Genomic DNA, 19,257 nt, shown 5'->3' with positions numbered 1-19,257 from the left:
TGTTCCAGCTAGCTTGGGCCCCTCAGCACATTACCATCACACAGGATGGTTTTGGTGATGAGGACCCCCCCCCCCCAATATCTACTAGGGCAAGGCTTTATAGTAAGCAACAAGTGGGGGCGGGGTGAGCATGCAAGCATCTAATTGGAAGGTTACTGTGGCCTTTAACATAATTGGCTGGTGCTGGGAGTCATATTATAAACTTAATTTCTATTTCCCTCTATATTGGTGGTCATTAGGCAGGGGGTGGGCTTATAACCTGGAGGTGCAGGCTTGTTGGGGAAATAACCTGGAGACGCTGGTCTCCTTTCATCCATGGGACCAGAATACACCCTTGATGGATGCAGAGGTTCACCAATGGCAACAGCCCGATTCAGGATGGACAGAAGTGTTGCTGGGGCAGCAGTGGTCTCAAACACCAAGATCATATGGGTAGAGTCAGTCCTGGTAGGAATGTCAGCCCAGAAAGCTAAACATGTAGAGCTGAGAAAAAGAAAGAAAGAAAGAAAGAAAGAAAGAAAGAAAGAAAGAGAGAGAGAGAAAGGGAGAGAGAGAGAAAGGGAGAAAGGGAGAGAGAGAGAAAGAGAGAGAGAGAAAGGGAGAGAGAGAGAAAGAGAGAAAGAGAGAAAGAGAGAAAGAGAGAAAGAGAGAAAGAGAGAAAGAAAGAAAGAAAGAAAGAAAGAAAGAAAGAAAGGACAAAAAAAATAAGAAACACAGTAGCTGGCATGCCTTCACTACTGCTCATGTCCGAGGGGCTATTTATAGGGAGAGAGGCCTTCTGACTGCAGAAGGAAGGACTATCAAAAATAAAGAGGAAATCCTCTCCCTACTAAGGGCTCTATGGGGGCCTAAAAAGCTGCCCATCATTCACTGTCCAGGACATCAAAAGGAAAGAAACTCCATCCCAAAGGGCAACAAGACAGTCCGGTGGGTGGCCCTAGGAATTGGGCCCCTCATTCTTGATTGCCCTAGGCCCAGGAGACCCCACACTTTCTGACCAGACAGAAGATCTGGGGCAAAACCTGCCTATGTCTCAGTGTCATAAGAGATGATGGAAGACAGTTGACTACAAACTAATTGTACCAGAGAAAATGGGTATATGCATACTGAAAAAGACCCACTGTTCTTCACACATGGGAGAATTAGAGATGCAAACTCAAAAATAGCTAAAATTGTTTAAAAAAAAAAAAACTATGAGGCCTGTCAATTGACCAATGAGGTTGCCAGTAAAAAGAACCCCGGTACTCAATACCGGAGTACCAAGGAGTACCAAGTCAGGAGTCTCTCAGGAAACAGACTTCACGGAGGTAAAACCAGGAATACAAATATTTGATAATATTTATAGATACCTCTTCGGGATGGACTGAGACTTTTCCAACTAAGCAGGAGACTATACAGACGGTAACAGAAACTACTGAAGGAAATTCTTCCAGGGTATGTTTTTTCTGAGCTTATAGAGTCAGACAATGAACCTACATTTGTGTCCCAAGTAAGTTAGAGATTAGCTAATAATATTCTAGAGACTGATTAGAAACTTTATTGTGCTTACAGACCCTAGAGTTCAAGACAGGTAAAAAAGATAAATAGAACCCTAAAAGAGACCTTAACTAAATTGACCTTAGAGATTAATGGTGACTGGATGACTTTTCTCCCCTTCATCCTTTATAGAGTACAAAACTCAAAACCCCCCATACAAGATGGGACTCACTCTTTTTTTGTTTGTTTGTTTTTGGGGTTTTTTTTTTGTTTGTTTGTTTGTTTTTTTTTTTTTTTTTTTTAGAAAGGGTTTTGTTGTAAGTCTGGCTTTTCTGGGACTCACTCTGTAGACCAGGCTGGCCTCGAACTCAGAAATCCACCTGCCTCTGCTTCCTAAGTGCTGGGACTAAAGGCGTGTGACACCACCGCCTGACTTGGGACTCACCCCCTTTAAAGTTATGTTTGGTTTACCTACTGACAAGTTATTACAAAAGCAGAGGATTGCTAGTTATTACACAATTCTGAGGGTGTCCAATGGATATACAAACATGTTTGACTTAAATGTCATGCTTTCCATAAAACAGGTCCACCTCTGGAGCTCCACCAACTTTAGCCCAGAGATTGGGTCCTAGTCAAGAGACACTGTCAGGGGTCACTAAAGCCTGGCTGAAAGGGTCCCTGTGCTACAGAGTTGCAGTGTGGATCCACCACACTTCCGTTTGCAGATGAAGAAGTGTGGCCAGCAGGAGGAGAATTCAGCCTTAAGACTCCCTCCTGTGTCCCACTGGTGGGCTCCTACACATGCCCCCGGAATGCCACAAAGACATAGCCTTGTTACTGTTTTCATGAAGTTTCAGGAAGTCTTGTGGTTAGGTCTTCTAGTCACAAGAGAAAGGTGGGGATGAGAGGCCAAATCTTTTAAATTTAGACTTCATTTTAGAGAGCCTGACCTAAGTTTGAACTCAGGTAAACTAACAGGCCAGTAGCTAGCATTAATTTCCAAATTACCACGCAACAAAATCTGAGCCTAGCTCCAGTCTCTAGGCTCAACGCCAACAAGACCAGTGTCTCCAGGTTATTACCCCAACAGATCTGCACCCCCAGGTTACAAGCCCACCCCCTGCCTAACGACCACCAATGCAGAGGGAAATAGAAATCAAGTTTATGATAGGATTCCCAGCACCAGCCAATTATGTTAAAGGCCATGGCAGCTCTCCAGTTAGATGCTTAAACACATGCCCCCCCCCCAACCTCACTGCTTGTAGCTTTCTATAAAGTCTTGTCCTGATAGACATTCAGGGTTTTGTGTGTGTGTGTGTGTGTGTGTGTGTGTGTGTGTGTGTGTGTGTGTGTTATGTGTCACTGTGTTCACATGCTGGGGTAGAGCTTTTGTGTATGTAACATAGGGTACCTCTCAGGATGGCTTAGTCTTTATTCAATTACTGAATAGGGAGAAATACTTTTTTTTTCCTAGACAGGGTTTCTTTGTGTAGCCTTGGCTGTCCTGGAACTTGCTCTGTAGACCAGGCTGGCCTCCAACTCAGAAAGCCCCCTGCCACTGGGCAGTGGTGGTGCACGCCTGTAATCCCAGCACTTGGGAGGCAGAGGCAGGTGGATTTCTGAGTTCGAGGCTAGCCTGGTCTACAGAGTGAGTTCCAGGGCAGCCAGGGCTACACAGAGAAACCCTGTCTCGAAAAACCAAAAAAAAAAAAAAAAAAAAAAAAAAAAGAAAGAAAGAAAGAAAGCCCCCTGCCTCTGCCTCCTGAGTGGTCAGATTAAAGGCATGTGTTACCACTGCCTGGCTGAAATATTTTTTAATGATTTATTTTTATTTTATGTGTATAGGTGTTTTGCCTGCCTGTATTTCCATGTACCATGTGTGTGAAGTACCAATAGAGTCCAGAAGAGGGCATCAGTTCTATGGGAACTGATGTTAGTGAGTCACCATGCCTGTACTGGGAATTGAACTTAGGACCTCCAGAAGAGCAACCAGTGCTCTTACCTGCAGAGCCATCTCTCCAGCCCTCATAGGGAGGAAACTTAAGACTGCATTCACATATAGTTAAACACTAATCCTTCATCACACTGTAAAAACATTGCTTAAAAGATTTGTTTTGCCGGGCAGTGTTGGTGCACGCCTTTAATCCCAGCACTTGGGAGGCAGAGGCAGGCAGATTTCTGAGTTTGATCTACAGCGTGAGTTCCAGGATAGCTGGGGCTACACAGAGAAACCCTGGAACTGAAGTTCCAGACGGCTGTGAGCTGCCATGTGGGTGGTGGGAACCAAACCTGGGTCTTTTGCAAGAGTAAAAAGTAATCTTAGTTGCTGAGACAGACAACTCTCCAGACAACTTTGTTCCATCACAGTTTATTAAGAACATTTTATGGGGCTGGGGACTTAGCTCAGTGATCAGGTGCTTCCCCGATGAGTGCAAGGTTCTCAGTACACAGAGGTGGGGTGAGGGGTGATGTACAGGGAGGGACAGTTTTACAATATTATGCTGTGTGCCTTTTAACTATGGCTTCAAATTTAATGGAGCCAACATGCACACCGCTCCCTGTGATCATGTCCTCCTTGCTCTGCAGATTTGAAAGGGAGGATCATTTTATTCCCCCTGACTTTCAAGTGGGTGACTGGATGACAGGGTGACTTTGTGTATAGATTCCAAGTATAGATTCTTGGACTCTGCCCTCCCTGTGCAGTTTCACACTGACAGGTCTCCCCATGGCCTGGGGCTCCAGCTGGGGGAGCCCTTTCTTCTTGATGATCTGATTGGAAGTCTTTAGAGCATCTAGCTTGTGTGAGGTCCCATTCTGGTAGCTAGGATACCATACTGAAGGGTCCAAGATCCTTAACCTCTAGAGAAGGGAGAGAGTCGACAATAAACAGAAACAAGAAAGTCCTAACAATTCCGTGGTGAGGGTGTAACAGGAGAAGTGGAGGGAGTGGCTGTCATAAATCATTGGGTCAGGTGACATTTTTAGCAGAGGTGGGGCAGCCAGTGGCATGAACATCTGGAAGAACAGCATTCCAGATAGAAGAAACGGCTTGTGCAAAGATGCTGAGGAATAAGATGGATGGGCTGTTGGAAGGGGACTGAGGCCAGAGAGGCCAGAGTGAAGGGAGGCCAGAGTGTGTGTGTGTGTGTGTGTGTGTGTGTGTGTGTGTGTGTGTGTGTAGACTAGGGGGAGGGCAGAGGAGGCCCAGGTTCCCAAGGCTTGCAGAGTGACTTGCTTTCACTAGTAAAATGGAAACCACTGGATGGGCCGAGCAGAGAGCAGCGACCCCCGCAAAGCCGGGTTCAAGGAAGCATTCAAGGACTTCTAGGAGTGGCTGAGATTCCAGCTTCTCCTTCCCTCTGTTCCTGCTGTAGGATGCCTCTGGGAGTGAAAGGCTAACCCCTAAGGGGTATCTAGCTATGCAGCTATAGGAAGGTCATCACCCATGCTAGGGTGAGCCTTTCTGGTGATATGGCTGTTTGTCTCCATGCTCCAATAAACCCACTGGTCTACCAAGCAGGAATCCTTATTTTGGTCTATCATTGGCGAGCATAAACGTTTGTTCACGTCCTCCAGGGAAAAGTGAAGTTATCAAGAAGTCGGAAGAGGCCTCTAGTTATCTTAGGACACAGAGACTGAGACACACCCTGACCCACTCTCAGCTGACAGACCTTGGCCTCTCCTGACCTCAGCTCCTATCTAGGAAACATTTACAAGGTTTTAGCTGCCTCCCTCCCTGTGCTGATCCCACTTGTGAAAGCTCTGGATGGGCAGGGTTAGAGGGGAGTGGTGGGATGCTATGTGCAGAAGCCTTAATGTGTAACACAGAATCATGTATCTCTAGAAGCCCATGAGAAGGGTAGGTACCAGTGCCTACTTGGCACCCACCTATTCTGAGCCTTAGACTCTTGCTGGCTCAAGGAAGATGAGGGTCACTGTGTCTTCTCAAGTGCAGGCAGAAATGGAGCCGTTCCCCAGCCCAAGAACTGGACCTGTGGAATACACACTGGGCCCTGTTAGTTCTTGGGGACTTTGACTCTGCTCCTGGGTCCCCACATGAGCATGAGAAGCCTCTAGTCCTACCCTTAAAGCCTCTCTCTGCCATGGTTGGATTCTACACCGTCTACACAGTCTGCTCTTTATCTCTCCCCACAGATCTAGACACTGTGGAGCCTGGCGGGGCTTCATCTGTTTGCTTCAATGTTGTGTTGTCAGATCTCCACTGCATCAAGTAAGGGCACCAGGAAGATAGGGTGCGTGGAAGCTGTTTGATAGTGAATTCAATGAATTTCTTTTTCACAGGCAATAAAACAGAAGCCCAGACAGACAGGAACTGCTCGGCAACAATGCAGATGTCTGCTTTCCAGCTCAGTTCCTACAAGGAGAGCTCTCAAGAAGAGCACAGGCCCACACCCAGGGGCCTCACCAGTCTCGGGCTCATCAAGTCTCTACTCCACTCCTCTACTGCAGAATCAGATCCCAGCCCTTGATGTGACACTAGCTCCAGGAAAGGCTCCTAGGACGGGAACAGGGGCAAGAGACAACCTATTAGTCATTAACAATAGCCGACAGCGATTGAGTCTAATAGCAACAGCACCCAGAAGCCTGAGGCAGGAGAATCTCTATGAGTTTGAGGTTAGCCTGGCCTGAAAGTATGTATATACAACAACACTTTCAGTGTACCAAATCTCATTGTCATTTTCCAATACTTCTTCCAGACAGCTTGTCTGTCCTTATAGCAATCTATAAGGTTGCTAACGAGAATGCATTCAGAATTTCTGGCCCCAGAGCAAAGTAAGTTTTCAATAAAAGTTATCGGTATTCTGATTATTCTTTTGAGTCTTCCTTCCTTCCTTCCTTCCTTCCTTCCTTCCTTCCTTCCTTCCTTCCTTCCTTCCTTCTTCCTTTCTTGTTTTGTTTGTTTTGGACAGATATCAAGCCTTGGTAGAATTGCCTACATAGACCAAACTGGCCTTGAACTCAGAGTTCCACCTATTTCTGCCTCTGGTGTGCTGGGATTAAAAACACATGCCACTAGGTCCTGCCTTCACGCAACTTTTCTTCCTAATGAAGGCCAGGTCAATAGGTCAGTGGCAGAACACGGGCACTCCAGCGCAGCCCACGTGCCAAGCTGCAGACGCCACGCAGCTGGCATATCCAGTCTTGTACGCTAATCCTGCGTGCCTGTCGACTTACTTCCACATCTCTGGATTCGGATCATTAAGTGGCTAATCTATAAGGTTGCTAACGAGATAATACATTCAGAATTTCTGGCCCCAGAGCAAAGTAAGTTTTCAATAAATGTTAGTTATCGGTATTCTGATTATTCTTTTGAGTGTTCCGAGGCCCAGGAGGGAGGGCTGCAGCAAGGTGGTATCTTTGCGTTGCCTGAAGTGAGGTCACACCACAGGGATTCTAACCGCTCTCTGGGTTGGGACTACATCCAACCCAGAGAGCAGTGGACCAAAGCTTGTCTCACGCTCCGCCCCTCCAGACTTTAACAGTAGGACCCGAAGCCTGCGCAGGCGCAGATATAGCGCACACTGGTCCCGGCCTCCGGCAGCTGGTTCCGAGGTGCAGCCCCTCCGTGTTCGCGCATGGAGGGGCACGTGAGCCCCGTGGGCTCGTCCCACAGTTTCCTCCCCGCGGCCGTGCTGTTCCGCGGCCCGGTGGAGCCCTTAGTCTTCCTGGCCAACTTTGCCCTGGTTCTACAGGGACCGCTTACCACACAGTACCTTTGGCACCGGTTCAGCACCGAGCTCGGCTACAATGGCAGCCGCCACCGGGAGAACTGTGGGAACCAAAGCGCGGATCCCGTCATGAAGGTAGCAGGGACCAGAGCAGCTGTGAATACGGAGCGCGGCACGGGGCGGGGCCTGTGGAAGATGGGGTCCTCAAGGGGACGCACGTGGCATGGTGGGCGGGCCAGACCAAAGGGGGCCTGCCCTGGCTGGCTACCTTGCGGTGCAGGTAGTGGACGTAGAGAAAGCCTCGCCTGAAAGGTTAACATAGATGTGGAGACGGAGGGAATGCGTCTCCAGGGCCTGTTTTTACAAGTTGAAGGAACATTCCAAGAGGCTTGGGGCTCTAAAGCAAGGCTGTAGCTCCCAGGATGGTGATGGTAGCTAACCAAAGTGAGGGCCTGCGCGCTGGCGATTGTGTCTTTACAGGAAGTGGAGACCCTGACATCCCACTGGACCCTCTACATGAACGTGGGAGGCTTCCTGGTGGGACTCTTCTGGTCCACCCTGCTGGGAGCCTGGAGTGACCGTGTGGGTCGCCGCCCATTGCTGGTGCTGGCCTCTCTTGGTCTGCTGCTCCAGGCTGTGGTGTCCATCTTTGTTGTGCAGCTAGAACTGCACGTCGGGTTCTTCGTGCTTGGCCGAGCTCTTTGTGCTCTTCTGGGAGACTTCAATGGCCTCCTTGCTGCTAGTTTTGCCTCTGTGGCAGATGTTAGCTCTAGCCACAGCCGCACCTTCCGTATGGCCCTGCTGGAAGCATGCATTGGTGTGGCCGGGACCCTGGCAAGCCTTCTCGGGGGTCATTGGCTTCGGGCCCAGGGTTATGCCAACCCCTTCTGGCTGGCTTTGGCCCTGCTGATCGTCATGACTCTCTACGCAGCATTCTGTTTTGGTGAGACAGTGAAGGAGCCAAAATCCACCAGGCTTTTCACGCTGCGCCATCACCGATCCATCATCCAGCTGTATGTGGTCCCAGCCCCAGAGAAGTCCAGGATGCATCTAGCGCTGTACTCATTGGCCATATTCGTGGTGGTTACTGTGCACTTTGGAGCTCAAGACATCCTGACACTCTATGAGCTGAGCACACCCCTCTGCTGGGACTCCAAGCTGATTGGCTATGGCTCTGCAGCCCAGCACCTACCCTACCTCACCAGCCTGCTGGGCCTAAGACTTCTGCAGTTCTGCCTGGCTGACACCTGGGTGGCAGAGATTGGCCTGGCCTTCAACATCCTGGGAATGGTGGTCTTTGCATTTGCTACCATCACACCCCTCATGTTCACAGGTACAGTAAAAATGGGGCCATTCACTCATCGCCCCCCAAATGTGGTTCAAACCTGTGTCTTAGGATCCAGAGTTATATTCTCAGCCTGTGTAGAGGACAGAGAAACCACGGAAAAATACCATCTCTGATATACAGAAAATACAGAGCTTTAGTGGCCAAAGTAATTAATGCACGTTATCAACCATCAGTCTTGTTAGGAATGTAGAGCAAAAGACAGAAGCACGGCTCATAAGCTAATTGCTTCACCCCTTGCCCTCCCAAAGTCCATGCCGTTAATGTCTTGATCTTTGGCTCTCGGATAAGAATCACGAGTTAACTCGAGAATGCTCTGCCTTCTTTTGAGCTTGTTAAAAAGCTACGCTGTCTAAAATTCCTGCTGACTCACCGTCCCTTCCTCTTCCTTCCCTCCCTCTTCCCCTTGTTGCTGCCCTACTCCCCGACTCTCCTGAGAAGAGGGGCGGCTAGCTAGAGAATGAAGAAGTTAACTCCCTAAGAAAGATACGTGTGTTCTGCTAGAGTCCCGAACTGCACGGTGTGCAGAGTCAGCTGTTTGATGGTAGCTACTGTGTCAACTCAGCTGCTGCTCTGAGAGTGAAGCCAAAGGGACCAGGTACCATTCACCCAAGGCCACAGCCCTCACAGGTGCTAAGATGAAAGATGCTGCCCCACAAAGTCTCAGCAGAATTGCAAACACTGCGTGCCTATAGGTAGCTAGATGCCAGGGCAAAGGAACTCGAATGCTATGCCCTCAGCATGAGCCCTTCCTTCACAGATGTCACCTCCTTGGCCCATGTATTAGTTCCCCTAAATTGCCACACATTGGGTAGCTTAAACAACAGAGAGGTATTCTCTCAGTATCAGTGTCACTGAAATCAGAATGTCACAGGGCAATGCTCCCTGCAGGGGCACATGGGAGAGAAGCTGTTTCTCATCTCCTTGAGCCTCTGCTGTGGCAGGCTTCCTCCGGTCCTGGTCACTTCTTTATCAGCCTGTTAAAAAGGAGAGCTTACATCAAGGTCTTCCTGGTTAAACCTGTAAAGACTCATTTCCCATGGGAGACAGTTCACAGGTTTAGGGTCTGTCTTCCAGGCTATTACTCAACCTCTCACCCTGTAGAACCTTCCCCCAGTAGAGGCCTGTGGTCTTCTACTTACAAACCAGGAGATGGTGTGTGACCTTAGACAAGGTCACACATGCAGTGGTAACCCAACTTGAAAGTGCAGGCTCATTTTCTGGGACCTGCCATGTCCCTTCTTAGAGCCAAGTGGGCACTAGAGGTATTCTGACAAAGCCATTGGCGGGGCTTAGACAAAGCAAAGTGGGGTGTAGCTCTCATTCAAAAGAGTGGGCAGAAAGCGTTTGCCCTTTCCTCCTGGCTCCAACCTCTGTCCCTCCTGAGCTGTATGTAGGAGCTCTGCTGATGTCAGGACACCCCTCCTTGATGGCTGTTTCCTGACCAATGTTTCTGCAGGGTACGGATTGCTCTTCCTGTCATTGGTCACTACGCCTGTCATCCGGTCCAAGCTCTCCAAGCTGGTGAGCGAGTCAGAGCAGGGTGAGTGTCAGGATCAGTCTATATCTGGTCCCTCATGCCCAATGTAGCCTGAACAGGCAAGTGGATACTTGTGGTCAAGGATGGCCTGCCTTTTATCCTCACCTGGAGGAGTAAGTAACTAAAACAGATGCACTTCTGCTCCATGCTCAGAGCTGGCTGGAGACTGATGCTGTGGATTTTTGTCTCTAGATGTCCTCTTTCCCATCTGTAAAATGGGTATGACGACACCAGAGTTTCCTGCTTCTCTGGAGTCACAGTACATAGGCCCCAAGGGAATGAAACAATGTGCCTTAGGTTTTGTGGTCCCCAGTTGACATATGAAGAAACAGGCGTAGAGGGTTAAACTGAGTTTTTTAAGGTTGCTCAGTAAATAATGGCCCTGGATGGATGGATGCATGAGTGTGCACACGAGTTCACATATGTGTAGGTACGGAGAGTGACTTCAGGGTCTTGAGCATGGTGTCATTGGTTTGGGCAGTGTAGCTAACCAGTTGCCTCGTGGCTCTTCTGTCTTCACCTCGTAAGCTTTTATGTGAATTCGGGGCATCCTAACTCCGGACCTCCTGGTAGCATGGCACATGCTTCATCCACTGATTTCAGCTCCATAATGCCCCTACACACCCTGTGCCCACCTCCCACTCCATCGAGTTTTTAAGAGCACTTGGTCTTGTAGCTGGGTTCCAGCCCTGGCTCTGTTCTGGACCTGTTTCTTCATCTGTGACATGAGATCTTTGTCCCACAGGACACCAGCAGGCCCTTATAGTCTGACAGTTGAGTCTCTGTTTCTATTGGGTTATTGCTCATTTTCCAACAACGGATTTACAAAGCTGGGTCCCGGCACAGATGAGCTTGGATGTCTGCTAAAATGTCTATTCATTCATTGAATACATGTTTGGGTTTATTTTGAAACAGGGCTTGCTAAGTAGCCCAGGTTGGCCTTAAACTCAAAATCTTGCCTCAGCTTCCCAAGAGCTGGGATTACAGTTGTGTTCCACCATGTATGCAGACAGTGGACTTATTTCACTCAGCACTCTTTACTGTACCCAATGTGGGAAATTAGCACCCCTTAACAACCAACCCCCTGTAGGAGGTGACCTGTGATAGGTGCTCTCCATTTTAAAGTTACTGGCCATCCGTGCAATAGCTATCGTCCTTTTATAGGCAGAGCAGTGACCCAGAAAGATAAGCCCCTCAGTGATCACACAGCTATGAGTGTTGGACCTTGAGAATAATGTTTCCAAAGTGGAGATGCCTAGCAAGCTTTCATTAGACACTGCTATGTATAGAATGGGCAAAAGCACTTGCCGCCAAGCCTGATAATCTGAGTTCATTATCGAGGGACCACATGGAAGGAGAGAATCAGCTCCTGAAAGTTGTCCTCAGACCTCCACACACATGCTTCACACAAGTGACACACACCTGTGAATGAGTGTAATCAAACCTTTTCCAAAGAACTCACCATAGTGGTACATCCTTGTAATTTTTAGCACTCAAGAGGCTGAGGCAGGAGGATTGCAACTTCAAGGGCAATTGGAGCCACATAGGGAGACCGTTTCTCAAAACAAAACCAACCAGGCTTCAGAGAGATGGCTCAGCCTTTAATAGCATGAGCTACTCTTCTAGAGGACCTGGGCTCAATTCCCAGCACCTACGTGGTAACTCATGACCGTCTGTAATTCCATTTGGGCGAGGGGGGGATCTGACACTCTCTTTTAGCTTCCAAGGGCACCAGGCATGCAGTGGCACATAGACATACATGGAGGCAAAACACACATACACATGCAAATAATTTTAACAGTTTACAGCCATGTATTTAATAGCTCTTCTGCCAGAACATCCTGTGGATGGCCTCATTGAGTTTTTACTTCAATACTGAGAATAGGAGGCACAAGTGAGGGAGGAGGGAGTCAGGGAGCCACCCCAGGCCATACAGCTGTGTGGTGGAGCTGCCCTCATTTGACCCTGGGTCTTTCCTACTCTGAAATATGTTTATTCACTTGCAGGTGCTCTCTTTTCTGCTGTGGCATGTGTGAATAGTTTGGGCATGTTGATGGCCTCTGGTATCTTCAATTCGATCTACCCGGCCACTCTGAACTTCATGAAGGGCTTCCCCTTCCTCCTGGGAGCTGGTCTCCTTTTCATCCCGGCTATTCTGATTGGGTAATGGAGGGCCCTGACCTTGACTTCTCATCATGGAGTCTGACTTTCCTAAAAGCTTTCTGTCTCCCCTGCTCTTAACTGAAAAAGGAGCCCCTGTCCTGTAGGTATCCTGCTCCAGGGCTGACCCTACCCCAATGCAGATGGTGGCCTGTCTTTCAGGAGCCATCTCCAGAGCAAAGTAGAGGGACACATGGGGAGGAGTCAAGCTAAGTTGACAAAGCTGTGTCTTCTCTCCATCAGGTCCCCTCAACCTGTCCCATCTCCATGTTGCAGACATGACTACAGTGGCAGAACTATGTTCACAGAAAGCCCAGAGAACTTACTTATGGCTGAGACCTAGGCTAGCTGACCCACTGAAGTCTTTAGAGCTCTTCTTTAGAGCCATCTGTCTATGGACACTGGGGAGGGAGACACCAGGAGTTGCCCGCCCAAGTCAGTCCCATGTCACCTATTCAGACTGGGTTGGGGGCTCCCCATTTCAACTCTGAACCTTCTCTCTGGTCTTTCACAGGGTACTGGAGAAGGCTAATCCACACCCAGAGTTCCAGCAGTTTCCTCAGAGCTCCTGATCTGCCAGAGGCCATGAGGAGCAGCGGACCCACACCAACTATGCATACCTAAAACACAGTGCACCAGCCGCCTCTCTGAGGGCAGTACTCACTTTGGAAAGGGTGTTCAAGCCAGTTGTGGGCAACACCTGTTCTCTGACTGAGCCAATCTCTGCTAGATACAGAATCTAATCAGGAGAGGTCCACTTAGGGCAGGCTGCAGGGAGCCATTTGCGCCAAGGATTCTTCACCTTTTATGCTGTTCATCACTCAGAACCTTCCAGTTAAGGAAATGGCATTTCAGGGACCAAGCATGAGACCAACCTCTCCTTCTAGTGCATGGTACTAAGTCCCTGCTGTGACCTCCAGGCGCCCCATAATGATAACAGTGGTACCTGGGAAAGGGGTTTTGACACAGAGGGAGAAGTGCTGTCTATGGTTGGGAATCAGTCCTTGACCACAGCTTATCCACTGTTGACCTCAGCCGTGCCAGTTGTCACAGTAAATTGTTCGAATCAGTCTGAAAAGTTTACTGGACTTTGGGGTTTCTGTCATTCCGCTTTCTGTCTGTTTGGCACCAGCGCCTTCTGGGCTGGAGCTCCCTAGTTGCCTTCGGGGTTGGTGCTGGGTGTGTCTCATCCCTCCAGGTTCTAGCTGGCTTCTCCCTAAGCTGCTGAGGGGTGAAGGGCTTGTGAGGCCTCCTCAGGCCATGGAGACAGTTGGACCTAAGCCCTGGCTGCCCCTTGCTGATGGCCAGATGATTCACTTCCTGGCTGGCTTCATGGCTACACCACCCCAGAAGGATCTCCTTTGGTTGCCACCTGGCCACCACATAGCTCAGTGTTGAGCAGTGTCAGGTACAGAGACCACCCTTCCTGCTTCCGGGAAGTAAGCCTGGGGTAGGGGTGGGGGGACGTAGGGTTGGAAAGACCTGGGTTCAAAGCTGAAAGGCAGAATCTTACCTAATGGGAAGCCACTGTCTTCACTTAGCTAGGCAGAAACCCTGGACCCATAGACCATGTGAGTCCTCCCGCTTTCTGCCTGTTTGGCACCAGCGCCTTCTGGGCTGGAGCTCCCTGGTTGCCTGCTTCAAGGGCTACTGAAGAGCCTGTCTCAAGATCAGTGCAGACAGTCATGCTTGGCAGAAGTTGAGGCCCTCTGTCACCACAGAGTATATTGTCTAGCTAGAGGAGGCTTGACCTTTTGCTTCCCTGGCTGGGACCTAAGGCTGTGCTCTGGTTCCCCAGGAAGACAGAAGGCCAGACAGTGGAGGTAGTAGTAACCTGTGCCCCAAACAAGAAAAACCAGAAACTGCTTGATCACTGCCCATGGGGACCTCTGGAGAGTATGGGACTGAAGACAGACAGAACATTTCCCTAGGGGGATCTCATATACTGTATTGTCATTGAATTTGTCATCGAGGGTACCATTCCATCTGCCTCACCTCAGAATAAGATGTGGGTTGTCACTGGTGACGAGACTGCAGATAGTCACAGCCAGAGGCCAGCCATGACCCAGGGAAGATGAACAGTGGGAGGAAGATGTCCCCAGGCCTGGAAAGAAAGCTCTTCAGCTCTCTGATAATGTGGACAGAGGGCAAGTAACCTGGCCAGCTCCAGGAGAGGTGTGACCCCCACAGCCTCCAGGAGACAGCAGCAGGGTGGTGCCAGCTCACTCCAAGCTTGAGCCTGGGTAATGGCAAGAGATGGCTTTCTTGCATTCCTTGTTCAATGGAGGGAGGCACATGGGACAATCCTGCTCAGTTATTTCTGTATGCCCTGGGCTCCACCTTTTAGCCAAGACCCACCCTGCACTGCTCAGTTCTTTGTGGTCAGGGAGAGGCAGCTACCCAGCTTGGACCACAGCCTCTTGGGTGAGTCTCAGGAGAACACATCTGGACACTGCAATGCTGGGTGCCATGACTAAGGCAGGATCCTGAGGCTGCCACCAATGACTTGGGGACCTGGTCCCATCACTCAGCCACTCGGCTCTGTAAAACTGGAGAGACATGACTAGAAACGGTTGCTGCGATGATTAGGGACCAGGGTGGGGGTGTTTGAAAGATGGCTGGATTGGTAAGGACTCTTTTGCATCAGCTCACCTGGGGAATCTGAAAAATGCAGAGGCCCAGGTACTTCCCAGATGGCCTGCTCTGAATTTTGACAAGATTCCCAATGGATTTGACACATTTCAGTGAGAGAAATTGTCCCAGGAATTAGCCCTTGCCTGTGGATGGCTTGACTTTTTCCCATGGTGCAGGTTCTGCTCACACTTCTGGTGTTGTTGGGGCTTCCCTGAGCAGGTGGATGACAAGTCCTATGTGGATGAGGAGCTGGGGAAGCCAGATGGAGCAGGCTAGGCAAGAGCCTTAGGCACACACAGAAGTTTGGGCTAGGGTAGGCTCTTATTGTCTCCTTCCATAAGCAAGAGGCTCCTTCTTGCACCAGGAAGGGCAACAAGGCCAGGCAAAGTGACAGTTCAGCCACACCCTGACTCCCAATATGCCAAAGGAGGCTGTCTAAAAGAAGTCTAGAAAGGGGTAGTTATAGAGCAAGGCCATGAGGCAGGAGGAACCCAGGTCAGCCAGGGGCCAGGCACAATGTGAATAGATAATCTTTGGGGGATTCCCAACCCCAGCTTCCTCCTGAGCCAGGTTTGGGGATCCAGGCATTGTATTGATGCTTGCAGGAGGCTGCAAACCTCACCCTACTCAAGCTGGCTGCTCTTAAGTCAGGAGATGGGAAAATGTCCTTCCTCTGTCGTGGGTGTCCAGAACTAAGCAGGAACATGGCTCTGCATGGGAGTTGGGACCTGATGGCAGGGCCTGACACAGGAGTGTCCTCTCATCTAACCTGTGCCTGGCATCTCTGGGTTAGAAGTGGGCCACAGGGTAAAGCCATGGCCTGAGAACAGTCTGGTTTGCCTCAGCCAGGGTGGCGTCTAGATGAGCTAATCTTTTAAGGGTAGGGATGTGAATGGGGGTCATGGCAGGGTATGGGAACCAGTGACAGGTTAAGGCAGACCCATTGGTGTAGCTCCCTCCAAACTGGCATCGGAGCCAGCAGAGGAGTCCTGAGAGGGGCGGCCCTGGAGGAAGCGGATGATCTTCTCAATGGTGGCCTCCTGGTACTCATGGGACCATCTGTGCACACAGAGGGCAAAACGGGTCAGAGGGTGGGTAGAGGCTTTGTGGGCCAGGGCCGTTTGCTTCACCCAGGTGCTGCTGATGGTCTGGGTGACACACACACACACCCCACAGACATATATATGCCACACACATACCTCCCCACACATGCCACACACACACATATACCATACATACACCACACATACACTCCCACCACACACACACCGTTTCCTCCTTAACTTACTGGATGCCATTAAAGGTGAGTACAGCTTGCATATCCTCAGGCAGTGCCTGAGGCTCAGGCCACTCAAAGCCATCAATGATGGGTACAATGTTCTTGCCACAGCTTAGAGCAGTCACAATCTCCTGAAGAAAGAAGAAAGAGAAACTGAGTTTTATTTTGAATAGCCCCTGCAAAAGCCCATGTCTTGGATGTTCTGTCCTCAGTGCTGTTGGGACATGGCTGAGACTTCAGGATGTGGGGACAAATTGGATAAAGGAGGTAATGGGGGGGGGGGCATGGAGGTGGGAAGAGGGTTACCTGGAAAGGTTCTGCAGAACCTTCCCTTTTCTACTCTGAGCCTCTTGGCCACCGTGAATGTTCTGCTTCAGAGCTGGACTCAAGGCAATAGGGCCAGTGACCACGGACCAAAAAGCTCAGAAACCATGGGCCAAAGTAAATCTTCCTCCTTTTTGATATCCTTGGGTGTTTTGTCACATGGTGGAGATCTGATTAATACAAGACCCCCCATCCCATACAGCGGCCCTGGAGCTAGGCAGGTATGAAAGGACCCTTAGCTTGAGACTGAGTGGGGGCAACACACTGGTTTGAGAATTCACCCTGACTTCTCTCAGCTTTCACAGTATATAAATCTTTAGTCTTTATCCCAGGACAGGCAGGCCTAGAGCGCCTAAAACTACTGGAGTCCCGAGTGTCTTTTTACTATTGTAATGATCCTAGCCAGAGGTTGGACAGGAAGAAGTGGCCTAGAGAATTTCTGGTGGGTGTTGGGCACCAGAAAGGCCAACCACAGCCCGAGGCTTAGGACTTTGGAGACCCATCAACTTTTTAGGAGGGGCTGCAGAATGAGTACAGTCCCAGTGGCCACAATTTCATCAGTCATGCTGTCTAGAATCTCCACAAGATCCCTCAGCAGTGGGGTCTGAAGAGCTTCCAGCGTGGTCCATAGACCAGAGAGACAGAGCCCAGGGAGATGGTGCCCAGAGAGCATCAAAGCTCTGCCACTGGGCCTCTCTTCCTTAGATCATTTTGGAGATGGATTTGTTTGCTTGTCTGTCTGTCTGTCTGTCTGTCTGTCTGTCTGTCTGTCTGTCTATTTAGTGTGTGGGGGTGGGGGTGGGAAAGGGAGAAGGTCAGAGAAGAGAAGCTGATCAAACCATTTGGAGCCCAGAAAATCATAAGTTCAAGATGTTGAACACTGAGCTATTCACACTGTTGGGTTTTTGGGTTTGCTTTGAATTTGGCTGTGAGAGGTTCTTCCCTCTTAGAGAAAGAACATAATTTGTGTCTTATTTCACAGGAGCCCTCAGTTGAAGGCTCAAGAGAGATGTTGGAGTTTTACAAAAGAGATTAGACTTTAGGTTTTGATTTTTTTCAGGCATTTTAATTAATTTTTTGTTTGTTTTTCAAGACAGGGTTTCTCTGTGGCCCTGGCTGTCCTGGAACTCACTCTGCAGACCAGGCTGTCCTCGAACTCAGAAATCCGCCTGCCTCTGCCTCCCAAGTGGCATTTTAATTAATTTTTTGTTTGTTTTTCGAGACAGGGTTTCTCTGTAGCCCTGGCTGTCCTGGAACTCACTCTGCAGACCAGGCTGTCCTCGAACTCAGAAATCCGCCTGCCTCTGCCTCCCGAGTGCTGGGATTAAAGGCATGCACCACCACTGCCTGGCTTTTCAGGCATTTTAAAAGATGGGATTTTAAAAGTTGGAATGTGTTTTATATTGTCGTGTTGATATTAATGAGATCTTGGAGATAAACAAGAAAAGCTAGGGTTTAATACTGATATGCTACTATAACAAGTTGTCAAGGGGTAAATAGTCCCAGTTTTGTTAACTTGACACAAGTTAGAGTTATCTGGGAAAAGGAACCTTAACTAAGGAAATGTTCCAGTCAGATTGGCTGTAGGCAAGTCTGCAGGGCATTTTCTTGACTAATGATTGATCTGGAAAGGCTCAGACCACTGGAGGCAGTGTCGCCTCGCCCCTGGGCGGGTGGTCCTGAGTGGTATAGGACTGCGGGTAGAACAAGCCAGTAAGCAGCATTCTTCCATGGTCTCTGTTTCTGTTCCTGCCTCAGTTTCCCCTGAGGTGAACCTGTAAGCAATTCAATCTTTCCTTTCCTAAATTGCATTTGAGCATAGGACATATGTCCCAGCAACAGACAGCGAACAATGACAGGTGCCACCACTGCCTCTATTAATACAAGGTCTCTGTTTTAGCGTTTCTGTTGCTGTGAAGAGACACCATGACCACAGCAACTCTTATTTTAAAAAGAACATTTAATTGGGGCTGGCTTACAGTTTCAGAGGCTTAGTCCATTATCATTTTGGCAGGAAGCATGGAGGTGTGGGGGTAGACATGGCCCTGGAGGAGGAGCTGAGAATTCTACAACCAGACCAGCCAGCAGCAGGAGACTGTGTGCCACATTGGGCGTACCTTTAGCATAGACCTCAAAGCCTGCCCCCACATGACACACTTCCTCCAACAATGCCACACCTACTCCAACAAAGCCACACCTCCTAAAAGTGCCACTCCCCATGGGCCAAACATTCAAACACACGTGTCTATGGGGGCCATTCCTATTCAAACCACTACAGTCTCTCCTTGGCCTGGAAGTCACCAGGTACACTAGGCTGGCCAGTGGGCCTTGGGGGCCATTGTGTGAAAAATCTGACATCTCATTTCTGGACTTGACATGGCTTTTAGAATAAAGTTCTGTGTCCTTAATGTGGCCCACAAGACCCAGTACAGTCAGCCACAGCCCACTGTCACACTCCACCCCTGCACTGTCCTCCTAGTCAGAGCTTGCAGCTCCTTCCGTTTTCTGTCTCTTTCCCTGCGCAGGACCTTTGCATGTGCTGTGTACTCTGCCTAGAGCATGGTCCCTTGCTCTCTCGCCTGTGTCCACTCATGGTTTTGGTCTGAGCTCAATCAGTACTTCCCAAAAGAGCCTTCACACCTCTGATCAAGTCAGATCTCCTGTGCGGATCCCCACAGGCTCTGCTGCTCATGGAACAGTTACAAACCTCATCTAATTCGGGGGTAATTTACTTCATATTTTTTTTCTCCGTGGTGTCACAAGATGGTTCAGGGCAGGGGTCACACATGTTTCTCATATTTCCTATCAT

General features: G+C 49.4%; 2 protein-coding genes across 3 annotated transcripts in view; one reads left to right on the top strand and one right to left on the bottom strand.

Moving 5' to 3' along the window:
• Positions 1 to 6,992: 6,992 nt before the first annotated feature.
• Slc46a1 (solute carrier family 46 member 1) lies at positions 6,993 to 13,292 on the top strand. Its single transcript, XM_034506381.2, has 5 exons — positions 6,993 to 7,301; positions 7,647 to 8,499; positions 9,971 to 10,054; positions 12,058 to 12,214; positions 12,726 to 13,292. The coding sequence occupies exons 1-5, from the start codon at positions 7,074 to 7,076 to the stop codon at positions 12,781 to 12,783; spliced, it is 1,380 nt and encodes a 459-aa protein (XP_034362272.1). The 5' UTR covers positions 6,993 to 7,073; the 3' UTR covers positions 12,784 to 13,292.
• The window catches only part of Sarm1 (sterile alpha and TIR motif containing 1), a 26,504-nt gene continuing 19,087 nt past the window's right edge, over positions 11,841 to 19,257 (bottom strand). For both annotated transcript variants that reach the window (XM_034506377.2, XM_076936218.1), the window contains exons 8-9: positions 16,134 to 16,255; positions 11,841 to 15,904 (exon numbers count right to left, since the gene is read on the bottom strand). In XM_034506377.2, coding sequence (XP_034362268.1) covers positions 15,775 to 15,904; positions 16,134 to 16,255 — 252 coding nt within the window. In that variant the 3' untranslated portion in view covers positions 11,841 to 15,774. The remainder of the gene's footprint in view (positions 15,905 to 16,133; positions 16,256 to 19,257) is intronic.

This window comes from Arvicanthis niloticus, chromosome 6 (assembly GCF_011762505.2).
Source record: "Arvicanthis niloticus isolate mArvNil1 chromosome 6, mArvNil1.pat.X, whole genome shotgun sequence".
Taxonomy (NCBI): Eukaryota; Metazoa; Chordata; class Mammalia; order Rodentia; family Muridae; genus Arvicanthis; species Arvicanthis niloticus.
Note: the sequence above shows the minus strand (reverse complement) of the source record. Positions and strands in the feature narration are given on the sequence as shown.

Excerpts from the sequence above, each read along its gene's own strand:
- Slc46a1 (XM_034506381.2), top strand. The coding sequence starts at position 7,074 with ATGGAGGGGCACGTGAGCCCCGTGGGCTCGTCCCACAGTTTCCTCCCC. Across the intron at positions 7,302-7,646 it reads GCGCGGATCCCGTCATGAAG|GAAGTGGAGACCCTGACATC; the intron begins GTAGCAGGGACC and ends GTGTCTTTACAG. Across the intron at positions 12,215-12,725 it reads ATCCCGGCTATTCTGATTGG|GGTACTGGAGAAGGCTAATC; the intron begins GTAATGGAGGGC and ends GGTCTTTCACAG.